Source organism: Silene latifolia, chromosome 1 (genome assembly GCF_048544455.1).
Source record: "Silene latifolia isolate original U9 population chromosome 1, ASM4854445v1, whole genome shotgun sequence".
Taxonomy (NCBI): Eukaryota; Viridiplantae; Streptophyta; class Magnoliopsida; order Caryophyllales; family Caryophyllaceae; genus Silene; species Silene latifolia.
The window spans coordinates 149,659,453-149,675,361 of NC_133526.1; the positions used below are offsets into that span (position 1 = coordinate 149,659,453).

Genomic DNA, 15,909 nt, shown 5'->3' on the forward strand with positions numbered 1-15,909 from the left:
ATGTTATTGAGCGGCATTTCATTCCTCTATCCAATATTTCCCGTTCTTTGACATGCGTCACAAGATTTCACCAAGTAGTGAATGTCCTTGAACATTAAAGGCCAATAGAACCCACCTTGTAGAACCTTGGCAATTGTCCCTGAAGTGGCCAAGTGTCCACCATAGGCCGAGTTGTGTAGTCGATCAACAATTTCAATACCTTCTTCCTTAGACACGCATCTCCAAAACATTCCATATCCACATTTCCGGAACAAATGTGGGGTCATTCCAAAAATACCTTCTTGAATCATTCTTAAATTTTCGCCTTTCCCTAGCATCTAATTCATCGGGAATGAATCCACTTACCAAGTAGTTTGTCAAATCGGCAAACCATGGCACTTTGATACTCACTTCCATCAATGCATCTTCTCTTAACCATTCATCTATCGGTCCACTCTTATCAATTATCCCATGATCATCCACCGTAAGCCTTGACAAATGATCGGCCACCACATTTTCGGCCCCGACTTTGTCTCTTATTTCTAGATCGAATTCTTGAAGTAATAGAACCCATCTCAATAGCCTAGGCTTGGAATCTTTCTTCACCATTATTTGTCTCAAGGCGGTGTGGTCGGTGTAAACCACCACCTTGGACCCCACAAGATATTGCCGGAACTTCTCAATGGTATGGACGATAGCTAGCATCTCTTTCTCCGTTGTTGAATAATTGCATTGAGCTTGGTCCAAAGTCTTGTTAGAATAGCAGATGACGTGATGTTTCTTGTCAACTACTTGACCAAGTACCGCTCCCACGGCATAATCCGACGCATCACACATTACTTCAAATGGGAGACTCCAATACGCAGCCTGAATTATTGGAGTCGTGGTGAGAGAGCTTTAACCCGTGGAAAGACTCAAGGCAAACATCATCAAATACAAAGGGGGGGTCTTTGAGAAGGAGTGAAGTCAATGGTTTTGCGATTTTGGAGAAATCTTTTATGAATCGCCTATAAACGTCGGCATGGCCTAGAAAGCTCCTCACCCCCTTCACATTAGTAGGAGGTGACAAGTTTTCTATAACCGGAACTTTAGCACCATCAATTTCAATCCCCCTCTTAGAAATGATGTGGCCAAGTACAACTCCCTCTTCCACCATAAAGTGGCATTTTTCCCAATTGAGGACTAAGTTGTGCTCCTCATACCATCTCAAGACATTAGAAAGATTAACCAATCTATGATCAAATGAGTCTTCATGCACACTAAAGTCATCCATAAAGACCTCCATGCATTTCTCAAGAAAATTCGCAAAGATCGTCACCATACACCTTTGGAAGGTGCCTAGTGCATTACACAACCCGAATAGCATCCTACGGTAAGCATAAACACCAACGGGACACGTGAAATTCGTTTTTTCTTGGTCTTCCGGGTGAATTTGTACTTGAAAAAACCCGGAATATCCATCCAAAAAACAATAGTATGCGTGTCCCGACAACCTTTCAAGCATTTGGTCAATAAAAGGGATGGGGAAATGGTCTTTAAGGGTCACGGAGTTTAGCTTTCGGTAATCGATACACATACGCCACCCGGTGACCGGGCGTGTAGACACACAAGTTCCGTCCGCTTGCTCTGCCATGGTCACTCCACCCTTTTTGGGAACCACATAAACGGGGCTCACCCACTTATTATCGGTTATTTCATAGATGATCCCTGCTTCAAGTAGTTTCAAGACTTAATTCTTGACCACCTCGGCCATTTTGGGGTTCAACCTTCGTTGACCCTCAACCGATGGTTGGTTCCTGTCTTCAAGGTTTATGCGATGCATACACAAATTAGGACTTAGCCCCTTGATATCCTCAATATTATATCCCAAAAAGGCCTTGTGAGTCTTAAGAACCTTCAAAAGTTTTTGTTCTTGAACCTCACTAAGATTAGCATTGATTATCACCGAGTAAGTCTCTCCCTCACCTAAAAAGGCATACTTAAGTGAGAGGTAAGGTTTTGAATTGTACCTTTGTAGGGAGCAATCCCTCAACTTTCTTCAAGAGCTCATCATCAACCTCATGGTCTTCCTTCATTTCTTCATCATGGAGGGAAATTTGAAATGCTTCCTCCATCTCCGACTATTCCCTTCACTTCTTTAACCACTTCCTCAATGACTTCAAGCGTGCATGCTTGGTTAAACTTTGGTCCTTTCACAATATTAGAAAGATTAAATTCAACTTTGTCACCCTCGATTCTAAAAGTTCGCCGCCCATCTCTAACATCAATCAACACTCCTCCGGTAGCCAAGAATGGCCTACCTAGGATGATGGGGGTGTGGCTATCCTCCGTAATGTCGAGGATAACAATGTCGCAGGAATCAAGTACTTTCCAACTTTGACGGGTACATCCTCATGCACCCCCAAGGGGCGTTTGACGGACCTATCCGCCAATTGGAGAGTCATATTTGTCGAAATTAAATCACAAATATCAATTTTCTTGGCAACTTTCAAGGGAAGTACACTTACACTTGCCCCTAAATCACATAAAGCTCTTGATATTGGAACAACACCAACCACACAAGGTATGGAGAAGCTCCCCGGGTCACCAAGTTTATGTGGCAATTTGTTTAGAAGTAGAGCACTACACTCTTCTTCCATAGCCATCATTTGTTGGTCACCCAAGGTCCTCTTATTAGTCAAGATATCCTTTAAAAACTTGGAATAGGTTGGCATGTTCATTATCACTTCGGTACAGGGTAGGGTCACTTCAAGTTTTTCCAACATTTCACAAAATTGTATACTTGAATTTTTCCCTAGTTGGTATTAGTTAGGAGGTTTTTAACTGCACATGGAATATAAAATAAATTTCAATGCAATTTGTTCATATATGAAATGGTGACTTCTTTTAATGCTTTTTTATTGGTAGTAATTTGCACTCATATTTCTAAATCCTTTGAAAACAGGGGACGACAATGAAGCGCAAATTCATGTTCCATATTTCTATGGCATCAACATTGTCCATAAGACCACAAGTACCAGAAAGTCCAATCTAACGGACTATGTCCTCGCTTCAAAACAAACAAGCTATTGGAGTGTACTAAATTTTGTTTTAAAATACTGCTCTCTCTATCGTGTTCGTTTATGTACCCTTTTTAAAATTATTTGTGAGTGGTTTTTTAATTAAAAGTAAAAAAATGATTAAAAAAGGGGGAATATCCCATATAAGTTATTCGCAAATTAAACACTTAAAAAAATAAATTATTAATGATCCCGTAATTTTCACGAGCTCCAAAACTAGTTGATAAAATACAACTATAGAAGTACTACTTTCACCTTCATCAAAATTACCGTAGCATAGTTAAGAGGAAGAAAATTAGAGTCTAGCAAGTAGCAACTTAGAATTACTCGCATAATTATATAATAAACATATGTGATAACCAAAATAAGCCCATCACGGAAACACAATGAATAATTTTGTAATTATACAAAGATTATCATCCAATCATCCATATTATGTTTCTACTTTAGTAACCAAAATCAAACCACATGCTGAGCATATATATGCAATACCAATGCTTATAATAATATGTGTTATCACAATTTATATATGCAATACCAATGCTTATAATAATATGTGTTATCACAATTCATAATGATGCAATGAAAAGACGAATAACATTAAGTTTGGCTGAGAAATTTGATGTTGCAAGTCATTACAGTTAACATCTAACCCGCAAATTTTAATAAACAAATATTGCACACAGAGTAGACAAATATTGTACACAACAAAGCTTATTATTCAATAAAATCAAGATCTGAGAGTAATACAAGATTGAATGCTCAAGACTGTAGGCCCACTAATTGAGAAGATTGTGAGTAATATCAGAGGCTTGGGTGCCAGGTAGGTTGGTCTTAGTCAAGGCTGTTTTGAAAAATTTTCATAACTATTGGGCCTCAATATTCATATTGTCTAAAGTGGTCATAGTCAGAATTGAAACAATTTGCAGAAAATATTTATGGGATGGGGATGTGGACTACCTCAGAACACCACTTGGCTTATGGGAAAAATGTTGCAAACCCAAATTGGAAGGTGGTTTGGGACTGAAGAAAGACCACTTATGGAATCAGGCAGCGGTGAGTAAGTTAGTATGGTTGTTCACATCTAAACCTGATCATTTATGGGTTAGATGGGTTAACCATATTTACATAAAAGGAATTGAATGGTAGGATTATGAACCGACCAATGACTCCAGCTGGTACTGGAGAAAAATTCGCCAGACCAAGGATTTGTTAAGAAGTGCCAACCATCAACAATTATGGACTAATAAAAGAGGGCAAGAATACACCATTCAGAAAGGATTTGAGCATCTAAGGAACAAAGGGGATAAATTTGTGTGGTCTAAGTTAGTCTGGAATACTTGGACTATACCGAAACACAGTATGCTAGCCTGGATGTATCACCATAACAATCTAAACACGAATGAGAAACTGCAGAGATTGGGAATAAGTGATGATAATACTTGTTACATTTGTGGGAATGGAGTGGAGGATATGTATCATCTATCATTTGCGTGTGGTCATAGCAAGAGGGTCCTTGATATTGTGAAGAACTGGCTCAAGATAGACCTCCCTAATTCCGGTATACTGAACTAGAGGCTCAATAGATCTGAAACAGAAGCAATCAAAGGAGCTATCAATGCAGTTATTAATGCCTGCATGTATCAAATTTGGATGCAACGGAATAAAAGAATATTTTAGCTTCATATTCTCAGACCAAACACGGTTGCGCACATCATTATCACTGAGTGTCGACTTCGTTTCCTGGGGATGAAAATTAAGATTGCTTCTGAAGATAGAAGGTGGTTGGACCGTTTTAATCTGTAATGGGATGTTGATGGTTGCAATTTTGGATGTTTTGGTTGAAGATTGGGGAAAATCGTAGTCCAGATGAAGGGAAAAGGGGGGAAAGAGACGGATCTTGTTTTTGTTGTCGGTACATTGTGATGAGATAGGGTTCCTATCTCATAATATACCTATTTTTGTTGTCTATTTTGTTTATATGGGCTTGGCCCAAGTTGAGTTGGGTGATGTTAGTCTTATCTCGTTTGTAAGTTCGCTAGCCTGGTAATTGTGACGTTCTTGCGATTTATTCTATACATTTCATCAAAAAACAATTAAGAGTAATTATAAAGTTCAAAACATTTACGATGAATTTTAATAATAGAGACAAATCTACATAAGTAAGATTATGGCTGGGATAATACCGTAGATGTACAATCTTTGGAATTAATTGTTCATACGGTTAGAATCTCATGATGATAACGTGTTTTTTTTTTGTTTTGGTGAAATGTGAGTATTATATATCATAAATGATCAAATATACAAGACGATTACATCAACCGTTGACATTAACACAAAGGCTAACACTCAAACACTATGAAGAAACACTAAGGCAATAAAAAAAAAAAGGACGAAGTCTTAGTCAATAGGAATCATACTTCCCCTTTTCTTAAGCCAATATCTATCACTACGACTCAGCACCTTGCCCACTATGGATCTTACTCATCGTTTTACCTCTTACTTAACTTGTTCAGCCACAATTTCAGGCCTTACCAAGACAGCATTTAGCCTAGCATTGTTCCTCTGAAACCAAATATAATAACAGGCAAAGAGAGGGAAGAAAAAAAAAATATATATATATATATATATATATATAGATTTAGGATCCGGTGAGAACGATCATTCGGTGAAAACGCATATCTACCATTAGATTAGACTAAATATGAATGGTTGGGATTAAATCTAAATTATCCCTCCACGGCTCCACTAAAGGCAAATCACCCATCTTCCATTATTTGATACATTAACCCCTGTTACCTACAACTCCATTCACCGGAGCTCCGGCGAGATTCTCCTCGGCATCCCCTTCAAATGGTCTCCAGCGTTCCGACGAAGCCCACCATCAGTTCGTCCCTCCAAGCGTGCCCCTCCTTTCCGTTGGTGCACAACTACCGTGTTACCATCGTCGCCGTAACGCCGACGATAACATTTTCGACAGACAATCACACTTTCCGAGGAAAATTTCCCGAAATGGGTGGTCGGTGGTATACAACTGGTTGATGACATTCAATATTCATCAAGTCCATCACTGTCGGAGCTAATCGAAATTAGTGTATTGGTTTATATATTGATGTATCTCAAACCAATTTTGATGTACCTAATAACTAATTGGGTGTATCTATGTTAAGATCCATTAAAATAGATGCTAGATACATCAAATATTAGTGTACACACATCAAAAATTAGCGTAGATCAGTTGAGTGGAAGAGAGATTAATTATTTAGTTATGGTAAAATGAAAAACTCAGAAACTCATAGTAAAGTTATAAATTGGTATCGCTGCCTTAAATATTCAGACAACAATATCAACACCAAACAATAAGAAAATAATTGGCATACAACTGCGACGATCTTTTCTTATACGACGCTTGAATCAACCGTTTACTCAACAACTACATCGTTCCGAACAAAAACGAGCAGCATGTCAGAATTGGAGAGCTCATGTGTCGAGTCATGCTCCACCGTTGTTGCCCTCGACGATGGTAGCGGAAGCTGTATCAAACCAAAATGGCATCGTTTAGTTTCCGGAACTTGAACTGGCATTGATCTTGAGTGCGACGAATCGTTTCGAGAACCTGAAATGGAGTTTTCTTTGAGCAATACCGACATTGAAGGATTGATGAATTAATCAATTATTATCATTGTAGTTTTAAAATCGGTGATCTCGACATTGAAGATACAATTATAATTGTAATTAATCAATTGAAGGGATGATCAGGAGGTTAACTACTTAAGCTATCATAATTGATGGAATAATAATTGTAATTGATGGGTTGATTGACAATTTGTTTGGAATACGGGTGTTTGAAATTGACTAGTAATTTGAAAGAGAGAGATGAAGCTGTGGAAGTGATGATTACTGAGTGTATTTTATACTTATTGACATTATAATGTATGTGCACGTGGTAGGAGCGAGAGGCTATTTGTTATTGTTTTCACCGTTCTCACCTAATGATCGTTCTCACCGGATCCTACCGAGAGAGAGAGAGAGATGGATAGAGAGAGATGGATGGATAGATAGATAGATAGATAGATAGATAGATAGATAGATAGATAGATAGATAGATAGATAGATAGATAGATAGATAGATAGATAGATAGATAGATAGATAGATAGATAGATAGATAGATAGATAGATAGATAGATAGATAGATAGATAGATAGATAGATAGATAGATAGATAGATAGATAGATAGATAGATAGATAGATAGATAGATAGATAGATAGATAGATAGATAGATAGATAGATAGATAGATAGATAGATAGATAGATAGATAGATAGATAGATAGATAGATAGATAGATAGATAGATAGATAGATAGATAGATAGATAGATAGATAGATAGATAGATAGATAGATAGATAGATAGATAGATAGATAGATAGATAGATAGATAGATAGATAGATAGATAGATAGATAGATAGATAGATAGATAGATAGATAGATAGATAGATAGATAGATAGATAGATAGATAGATAGATAGATAGATAGATAGATAGATAGATAGATAGATAGATAGATTGATAGATAGATAGATAGATAGATAGATAGATAGATAGATAGATAGATAGAGAGATAGATAGATAGATAGATAGATAGATAGATAGATAGATAGATAGATAGATAGATAGATAGATAGATAGATAGATAGATAGATAGATAGATAGATAGATAGATAGATAGATAGATAGATAGATAGATAGATAGATAGATAGATAGATAGATAGATAGATAGATAGATAGATAGATAGATAGATAGATAGATAGATAGATAGATAGATAGATAGATAGATAGATAGATAGATAGATAGATAGATAGATAGATAGATAGATAGATAGATAGATAGATAGATAGATAGATAGATAGATAGATAGATAGATAGATAGATAGATAGATAGATAGATAGATAGATAGATAGATAGATAGATAGATAGATAGATAGATAGATAGATAGATAGATAGATAGATAGATAGATAGATAGATAGATAGATAGATAGATAGATAGATAGATAGATAGATAGATAGATAGATAGATAGATAGATAGATAGATAGATAGATAGATAGATAGATAGATAGATAGATAGATAGATAGATAGATAGATAGATAGATAGATAGATAGATAGATAGATAGATAGATAGATAGATAGATAGATAGATAGATAGATAGATAGATAGATAGATAGATAGATAGATAGATAGATAGATAGATAGATAGATAGATAGATAGATAGATAGATAGATAGATAGATAGATAGATAGATAGATAGATAGATAGATAGATAGATAGATAGATAGATAGATAGATAGATAGATAGATAGATAGATAGATAGATAGATAGATAGATAGATAGATAGATAGATAGATAGATAGATAGATAGATAGATAGATAGATATATAGTGTTGGGAAATGTGTCCTCAACAATGGTGCGATCACATGATTTAAATATCATTATTAAATCTCATTACAAGAATACGGAAGGGATGATACATAATATATATAGTCAACTGGTCCACACTTATCGGTAATGATTGGTGGCTAGAGTTTGACATTACTTGTCGTGCGACGGTGGTGATCGATTGATCCTTGAGGTCACACCTAAAGGACGATTCCCTTAATTGAAAAGGTTAATTAATTGTATACCGATACAGATTAATTAATTCCTTAAAATTGAACAATTCAATTTGTGAGAGAGAATATTGATATCTTATTATAATGGGATTAAATAAGATTTATTTTAGTAAATAAAATGCTTTATTACTAAAATTGTTTATTGTTTGCGAAACAATAAAGATAAGAATGAATGGTTGATTATAATTACAAGATATTGTGAATTATAATTATATGACCCATTTTATTTATGTGATCAAGTATCACTAGTCAATTTGTTGAATGTAATTTAATTAATTTATAAAATGATATTTATGTGATAAATATGCATTTAATTAATTAGTAACATGTATCATACTGCATGTGACATATTGTGTGACAAATGACAAATTGACAAAAATAAAATGGTAGTCCATTTTATAAAGATGGACCGAAATAAGAGTGTAAAGGGAGTTAGTGGGTGAATTATTTTATGAGATAGAATAAGCTAATGATCACTAACCTACTACTAGCCTTACAAGCCTAAGGTATAGAAAAGAACAAAAAGAAAAGTGAAGGACCAATATTGGTCCCTTTTGCCTCACCCAAACCGTGTGGCCTCTCTACTAATGAGAGGGCTTTTGTTCTTTTATTATTATCACACTCTACCATTCAAAACACATGCAAAAGTTCATGAATTATTTTCTCTCTTTAATCTTCATCAAAAAGGATGAATTTTTGATTCAAATTTGTTCAAAAGATTACTAAAAATTATCAATGTAATATATGAGTATTAGTAATCAATTTTAAGGTAAACCCCAATATAAATATCTAGTACATATTAGTTTGTGGGTTTAAGGGATAGTCTTGGGTGCTACTTATTGGAGGGCTTCTACTTTGAGGTCATGTATGTTCATCCAATATTGGAAAGCTCAAGAACTAACAAGAAGGAGATCTTGTTGGTGCCCATTTGACCGAGTTTCATATGGTGAGAAAATGATTTCTTCATTTATCTATTTTAGTTTGCATGCATAAGATTTGCAATTTATTTTATGACTAAATAAATTTGAAACATATAAGAATATATTAAATAATGAGATATAGATTTCCAACAAGCGGTATCAAGAGCACAAGGTTGTTTGCATGCAAATCGGTTATTGTTTTTCCGAGTTATATGATTAACAAACAAAACTTATAAATTTGTGTTTATTATGAAATATCACGAAATTTATTATGCATGTTAAAGTTTCTGGTCCTAAAATATTTTAGGATATTTTGGTTTAATTTATGGATTTAATTGTTTATTTTATATAATATTGACATTAAAATGTGATTTTTATGATAAAAATGTCATTTTTGGACGAAAATTAGCTAAACTTCGAATTTTCCAGTGGTTTTTGGATATGTTTTCACATATATTATTTTTAGTTGATCTGGAAATTTTCATAATTTTATGAGTTCTTATGCTCGAAATATGGATTTTTCATTTTAAAAATCGAATTTAAATGATAAATAGGTTAATATGAGAAATATTTCGAATCTGGTCATAGAAATTTAGTATGTTGTCACATGAAATTTTACAAGATGTGTGTAAAATAATAGGCTATAATGAAGTCTTCATGCATGATTTATGGATTTTTGATGAAAAATAGCATAAATAGTGACTTAATTAGTGAATAATTGCTAAAACATACTTCATGACTAAGGAAAAATGTCACATGTTGCATTTTATTATCTTTTTCAGATCTAAAATTGAAAAGTTGATGAATATAATTTTTCTCATGTTTTTATGATTTTTATTGATAAATCCGATAAACCGCAACATTGTTTTTCCCGATAACTTTCGAAATTTTTAACCTAACTTTTTGAACATTATGAGTGTCATGGTATTTTTCCAGAATGTTCATGAGTTCAAATTTCAAATTTTGAATTTATTTGAAATTTTTGTAATTTATTTGAAGTTTATAGCATTTTTATTGTAATTTTGAGTCCTTTTATGAACAATATTAAGAAATATGAGTTAATTATGGTCAAATGGTTAGTGAAGACTAATTTTGAGTCCTAAGAAGTTAGGTTAATTAACTTGTGCATAAATATGATTTTATGTAATTTATTGTGATTTTATAAAGTTGAATCACGCAAATCCGTAAAAACTGTTTAATATACGATATTGGCTCCTTAAAGGCGATTTAGCATAAAATTGGGCATGTTCATACATATTATAATGCTGCATTTTATTTATGATTGTCATAATTTTATTTTATGTAATTTTTGAATTATGTAATTTTACTTAGTATGACCTTAGTTTTTAATTGGTATTACCCGAAATGTATGGGAATATCGATTCGGTTGTAATTTATTGTGATCTCGTATCACCGTTATGTAATTTAATAGATTTATTTTTATTTTAATTACAAATGTATAATAGGAAATTATGTAATTTGTTATGAAATTTATTTATTTCGGAGTTCCTTGAAGACGGTGTCACTCAAGAAGGAAATCCATTAAAGACGGTGTTACCTCGAGATGCGTGCCTCAACCGAAGTTCAAGGGACCAATGGAGTTGGTTTCCGAATATGTAATAGTTAAATAGTTTTTCTATTTTAGGAAGGCCATACTAGGATTTATTTTTATGCTTTGCATTTTATTTATATGTTGCATGCATCGCTAAATCGCCATAACTAAAACATGCATTATCATATAATCGAGTTTATCGACCGTATCAATTAGAATTATCGTAGTTCACCGCTTTAGTTCACTTAAAACGTGATAGATAATAAATTGACATGACCTCTCGCTAAAATTAAACAATTGAGACATAGCCTTACCAAAAAGTAGAAACCGTGAAAACCTATTTCATGAGGGAGTGCACTCGGCCATCCCGGGGTACAAACCTTGTTACGTAGGGGAAGTGGGTGATAAATGTCTATCCACCGAATTCCTGTTGATGAGGGTTTCATCGGCTATCCCGTGCCCAAGTTGATGTGGATTTGGATCATGGACACATTTATTCGAAATTTGGATTGAGCTCAACGGAAGTATTCGCGACCGTAGCCGCATGTGTTCCGGGCTATAGATAAATATTAGAGTAATTTTATCGACTGAGAGTTCTAAAAGTAGAATCGATTAAAGAGTTAGTCCACCGAGTTATATTGATAAGGGTTCCATCGGCTATCCCGTGCCCAAGTTAATATGAATTTGGATCTCGGAATCATTTATCATAGTTGGGTAGAGGTCACTATGTAAATGCTTTACTTGTTATTTACAAGTATTAATAAAACGATAAATGTTAAGTTTTCCACTATTTCGTTTTTATATTGTTCTATTTCTTTACCACAATTCATATACGATATCATTTCGATTTTGATACAAATTTCCATTAAAACATCGTACCTAAAGACAAAATTTGAATTTGCTTCTAAAACCTCAAACGAACCATTGCTAAGGATCTCTTGTAAAGAGTATAGATTAAAGTTATTCATTATCAAACAGGTTTTTGATTCTTGACTAACACTTCTACTTACAATGGATTATGTTTCATATACTTAATTGAATTAAGTACCTTGAAGCGATAAATTGTTTTGGTGATTAGATTTTCAGAATTCGTAATTGACCAAAATAACGCAACCACTTCAATGAAAGTTTTAAGACTAAAACGAACAAATGAAGAGTAATCTTCATGAATTCAATTTTGCTTCTCAAAGCAAAGACTCGTTGAAATGAGTGGGAGCATTCTCTTAAACCGTTAAGATGAGGACAAGGTTCAAGAAGTAAAGATAATAATGGAATTGATACAAGGTAATGTTAAAAGTAAAGTCATTGAGAAATGACGATACTAAACCTATCAATACCGACCAATAAAGTTTCCATTGTCTTAAATGTTGGACACAAGAAAGGAAACTACCCCAAATTATTGAAGAATCAACAAGTTAGTTGTGGGACATCTAATGGGACCTTCTTCTTTAAATGTTTATTTGATTAAATATAAATTTTGCTAGTACCACTTCAAAATATTAGAAACCAAAGGAGGTTTTAATCATTGTATTCGACACATAAGATGATTAGAATATGACGACTAGCAACAATAATGTCGAGAGATAGAGTAATTGTGTACTCAACCTAGTTTTTGGATTTAAAGTTGTACTTAATTGTGACTATTAAGTGCATAAACTCTAAATAAGAATATAAACTTGTTAAGATACAAAAGAGGTTTTCACTTTTGTGACCCTATACACCACGATTTGATGTATGGCTAGCCCATTATCAAGGTGATTATATTCTAAACCAAACTAGAATGATATATCATGTAGATGATGTAAGATTCAAATTGGTAACCCAAGATTAAACCTTAAATTTTGGAATGATGAACGCAAAGAGTTATCGAGTACTCTTGAAACCATTAGATTGTTAATGGTATATGCGTATCTTGTATTCAAAGCAAGATGTCTCGTGCCTTTTGGTTGAAAAGGAGATCGAGGTTGTAAATCATCGATCCAAAATAGGTTGATCATTTTCTTTTACCAATGATTTAAGTTGACGCTAATATGTTCACTTAATAAGGTAAATAGAAAAATCTTTGAAGAAGTTTAAAGAGTTCAAGGAATCACGATTTAGTCGTGATGGGATTATCAAAGTGAAGACTTTGATATAAGCCAAAGGAAATGTGATATAGTATCACAAGTTAATCTCTCTTAGCACGCATTATGGAATAATGTGTGGTTGGATAAGAAATCAAACGCTATTCGATATGGTTTGGACTTCAATCAAGTTAGTTTGAGTTACTTGATCCTTTTGGGGATTTTATCATTTTTGTCTAAATTATTTTTCCACTAAATCGAATCATATGAGATATGAAATGGTAAGGGTACCATGTTTGTAAGTTTTCACAAGAAACAAATGCTCATTTTTCCCTTTTCAATTATCACGAGTACGACGGGTTTGCGGCTCGTGAAGCTGTATTTCTAAAATACAAGTTTATTTCTAGAAGACATAGTGGGAGAAATTATTCAAGAGCCACAAAGAATGCCACAAAGAATGTTATGTCGCAAGAAACTGGTCTTTCTTGGCTACATGAGACGTTTTGTGTAAGACATTGTTTCTTCAAAATCTAGGAGGTTAAATTCGTCACTTGTTAAAAATGATGAATTCATGCTACTTTTAAGAAAGTAAAAAGCTTATAACTTACAAAAGAAATTGTTTGATTCAAGTTGATTACTTCTAGAAAGTAATGAACATATGACTTACATAAGAGTGTTTAAGTCACAACTCAATACAAGGCTTAGAGCCATGAAAATCCGAAACAAAAGGGCTTGATTCGTGACAAAGGGTTTTGCACTAATAAAGAGAGATTTCAAAGCACGATTGGTTGCAAAGGGTTTTGCACTAATTGAAATGCTTAAGTATATTTGGATCTTCTTAGGGATTGTATTTCATTATGAGGATACGCATACAGCATGTGAATTTAAAACCCACTTCTTCAAAAGAAGGAATGTATTCAATACATGTCATGAGTTTTATAGATTCTTGCAATCCTAAGATAATGTGCAACTTAAGAGATGGTCTTAAGTAGGACATCAATGAGTTAGAATCAATGTTTTGATCATGTTATAAAACTTTTCTCGATAAGTCGAGAAGTTGTGTTTATACATGGAGTTTAGTGGGAGTTACGGAAATTTTTATTAGTCTTATATGTGGATGACATATTGATCATTGCGAATGATTTAAGACTTTTGGAGTATTATAATACATCTTGAATATCCGGTTTTATGAAGATAAATCCACATGATATTAGCATCAATAAGAAGTCTTATGTTGATAAGATTCACGACTAGTTCAATTAAATTGAACGTATTTGATTGATTTCATTTGCTTCATTTTTGGATCAATTAAATGAGTAATGATGTATAACACTTCATATACTTTGAGTATGATGAGTTGTTTTCAAAATCGAATTTAAGTAATCTTTACCAAGTAAGCCATAAAGATTACCCTTAAGTGCTTGCAGAAGCATTAAGGAAGTAAGGCAAAGTGTTTATGATGCAATTTTGTGTAAGGGTGTTACACAATTGACAATTGACAATTGAGATTGCACATGGTTTCTGACAAAACCATAATCAAAACACATTAGGATGGTTAAGATACCATTGTGGCTATGTTAATTAAGAAATAGATTTTCTAGAATCGTTCTAGGCAATAAAGAACAATGAGAAATATTTACAACGGAAATTGAGTACACTTGCAATCATGAGATATGCAAGAGGATGAGTCCCGCACTTGTGAAAAAACAGTGGGAGCTATTCTTAGGCTAGAGGGCCTATGTCTTGATTGGATCTCGACACGTACTCAGAGAATTTTGTGATGCAAATGTATACATTACAAAGGAAAACGAATATGTAGTAAGGTTGAATAAGGTACAAGAAGTTGATAAAACCTACTAACCAAAGCCTTCTCATAGGCTTAACATGATAAGTCATGTCATTTCAATTAAATTGAGATGAACAACTACATTCAAGATCAAATTAGATTATAGAACATGAAATAGTAATCAGGCATTGACTATTCATATGTGATAATCACATTTGTCGTTCGAGTTTTACTTTAAAACTCTTTTGTTATACTTTGTTACATCCAAACGGGTTGTAGAGACAACATTGAACCCCGTTAAAGTGAACCCGGATTGACATAGTATTAGCCCATAGTCGCTTGTATGAGGTGACGTCTCGAAGTGACTAGAGTGTGATGCGATTGATGGCAAGTTCAAGTGCCATAGAGTCATGTGAGATGACTAGTCGATCACATAGGCAGACTGTTAGGAACACTTTGTCGGGCAGTGACCCGCTTATAGAGTTCTGGCAAATTTATATAGCCTGGTCATGGCAAGAGCTACTATAGTATTCTAATGAGTCGATTCTTTTGACTAAAGACTATTCGCCTAAGATGGCACAGTTTCAGATTAACTTTGATTTGTGTTACTACGACCTTCGTAAATGGGGTCAAATGGGCATATTTTGGGTTATGATGGATGTGGCTAGTCGAAGGGAATAAGTGCGATAGGAATTGTCCACCCCCTTGTCAGGGTTAAAACAATATCTCAGGGCCGCTCGAGGAGTAATGAACTGGAAATGCGTGGCCACGCTCGGAAGGTATCCATGGTGGATAAATTCCGGTCAATCAGTTATTCTCCAGATCGAGGAAACCACTCTCGATATGATCACTTGCAAGTACGACCCGAA

General features: G+C 34.1%; 1 protein-coding gene across 1 annotated transcript; it reads right to left on the bottom strand.

The window, feature by feature from the left end:
* Positions 1-2,279: 2,279 nt before the first annotated feature.
* LOC141657892 (uncharacterized) lies at positions 2,280-2,699 on the bottom strand. Its single transcript, XM_074465289.1, has one exon. The coding sequence runs from the start codon at positions 2,697-2,699 to the stop codon at positions 2,280-2,282; it is 420 nt and encodes a 139-aa protein (XP_074321390.1).
* Positions 2,700-15,909: the final 13,210 nt, after the last annotated feature.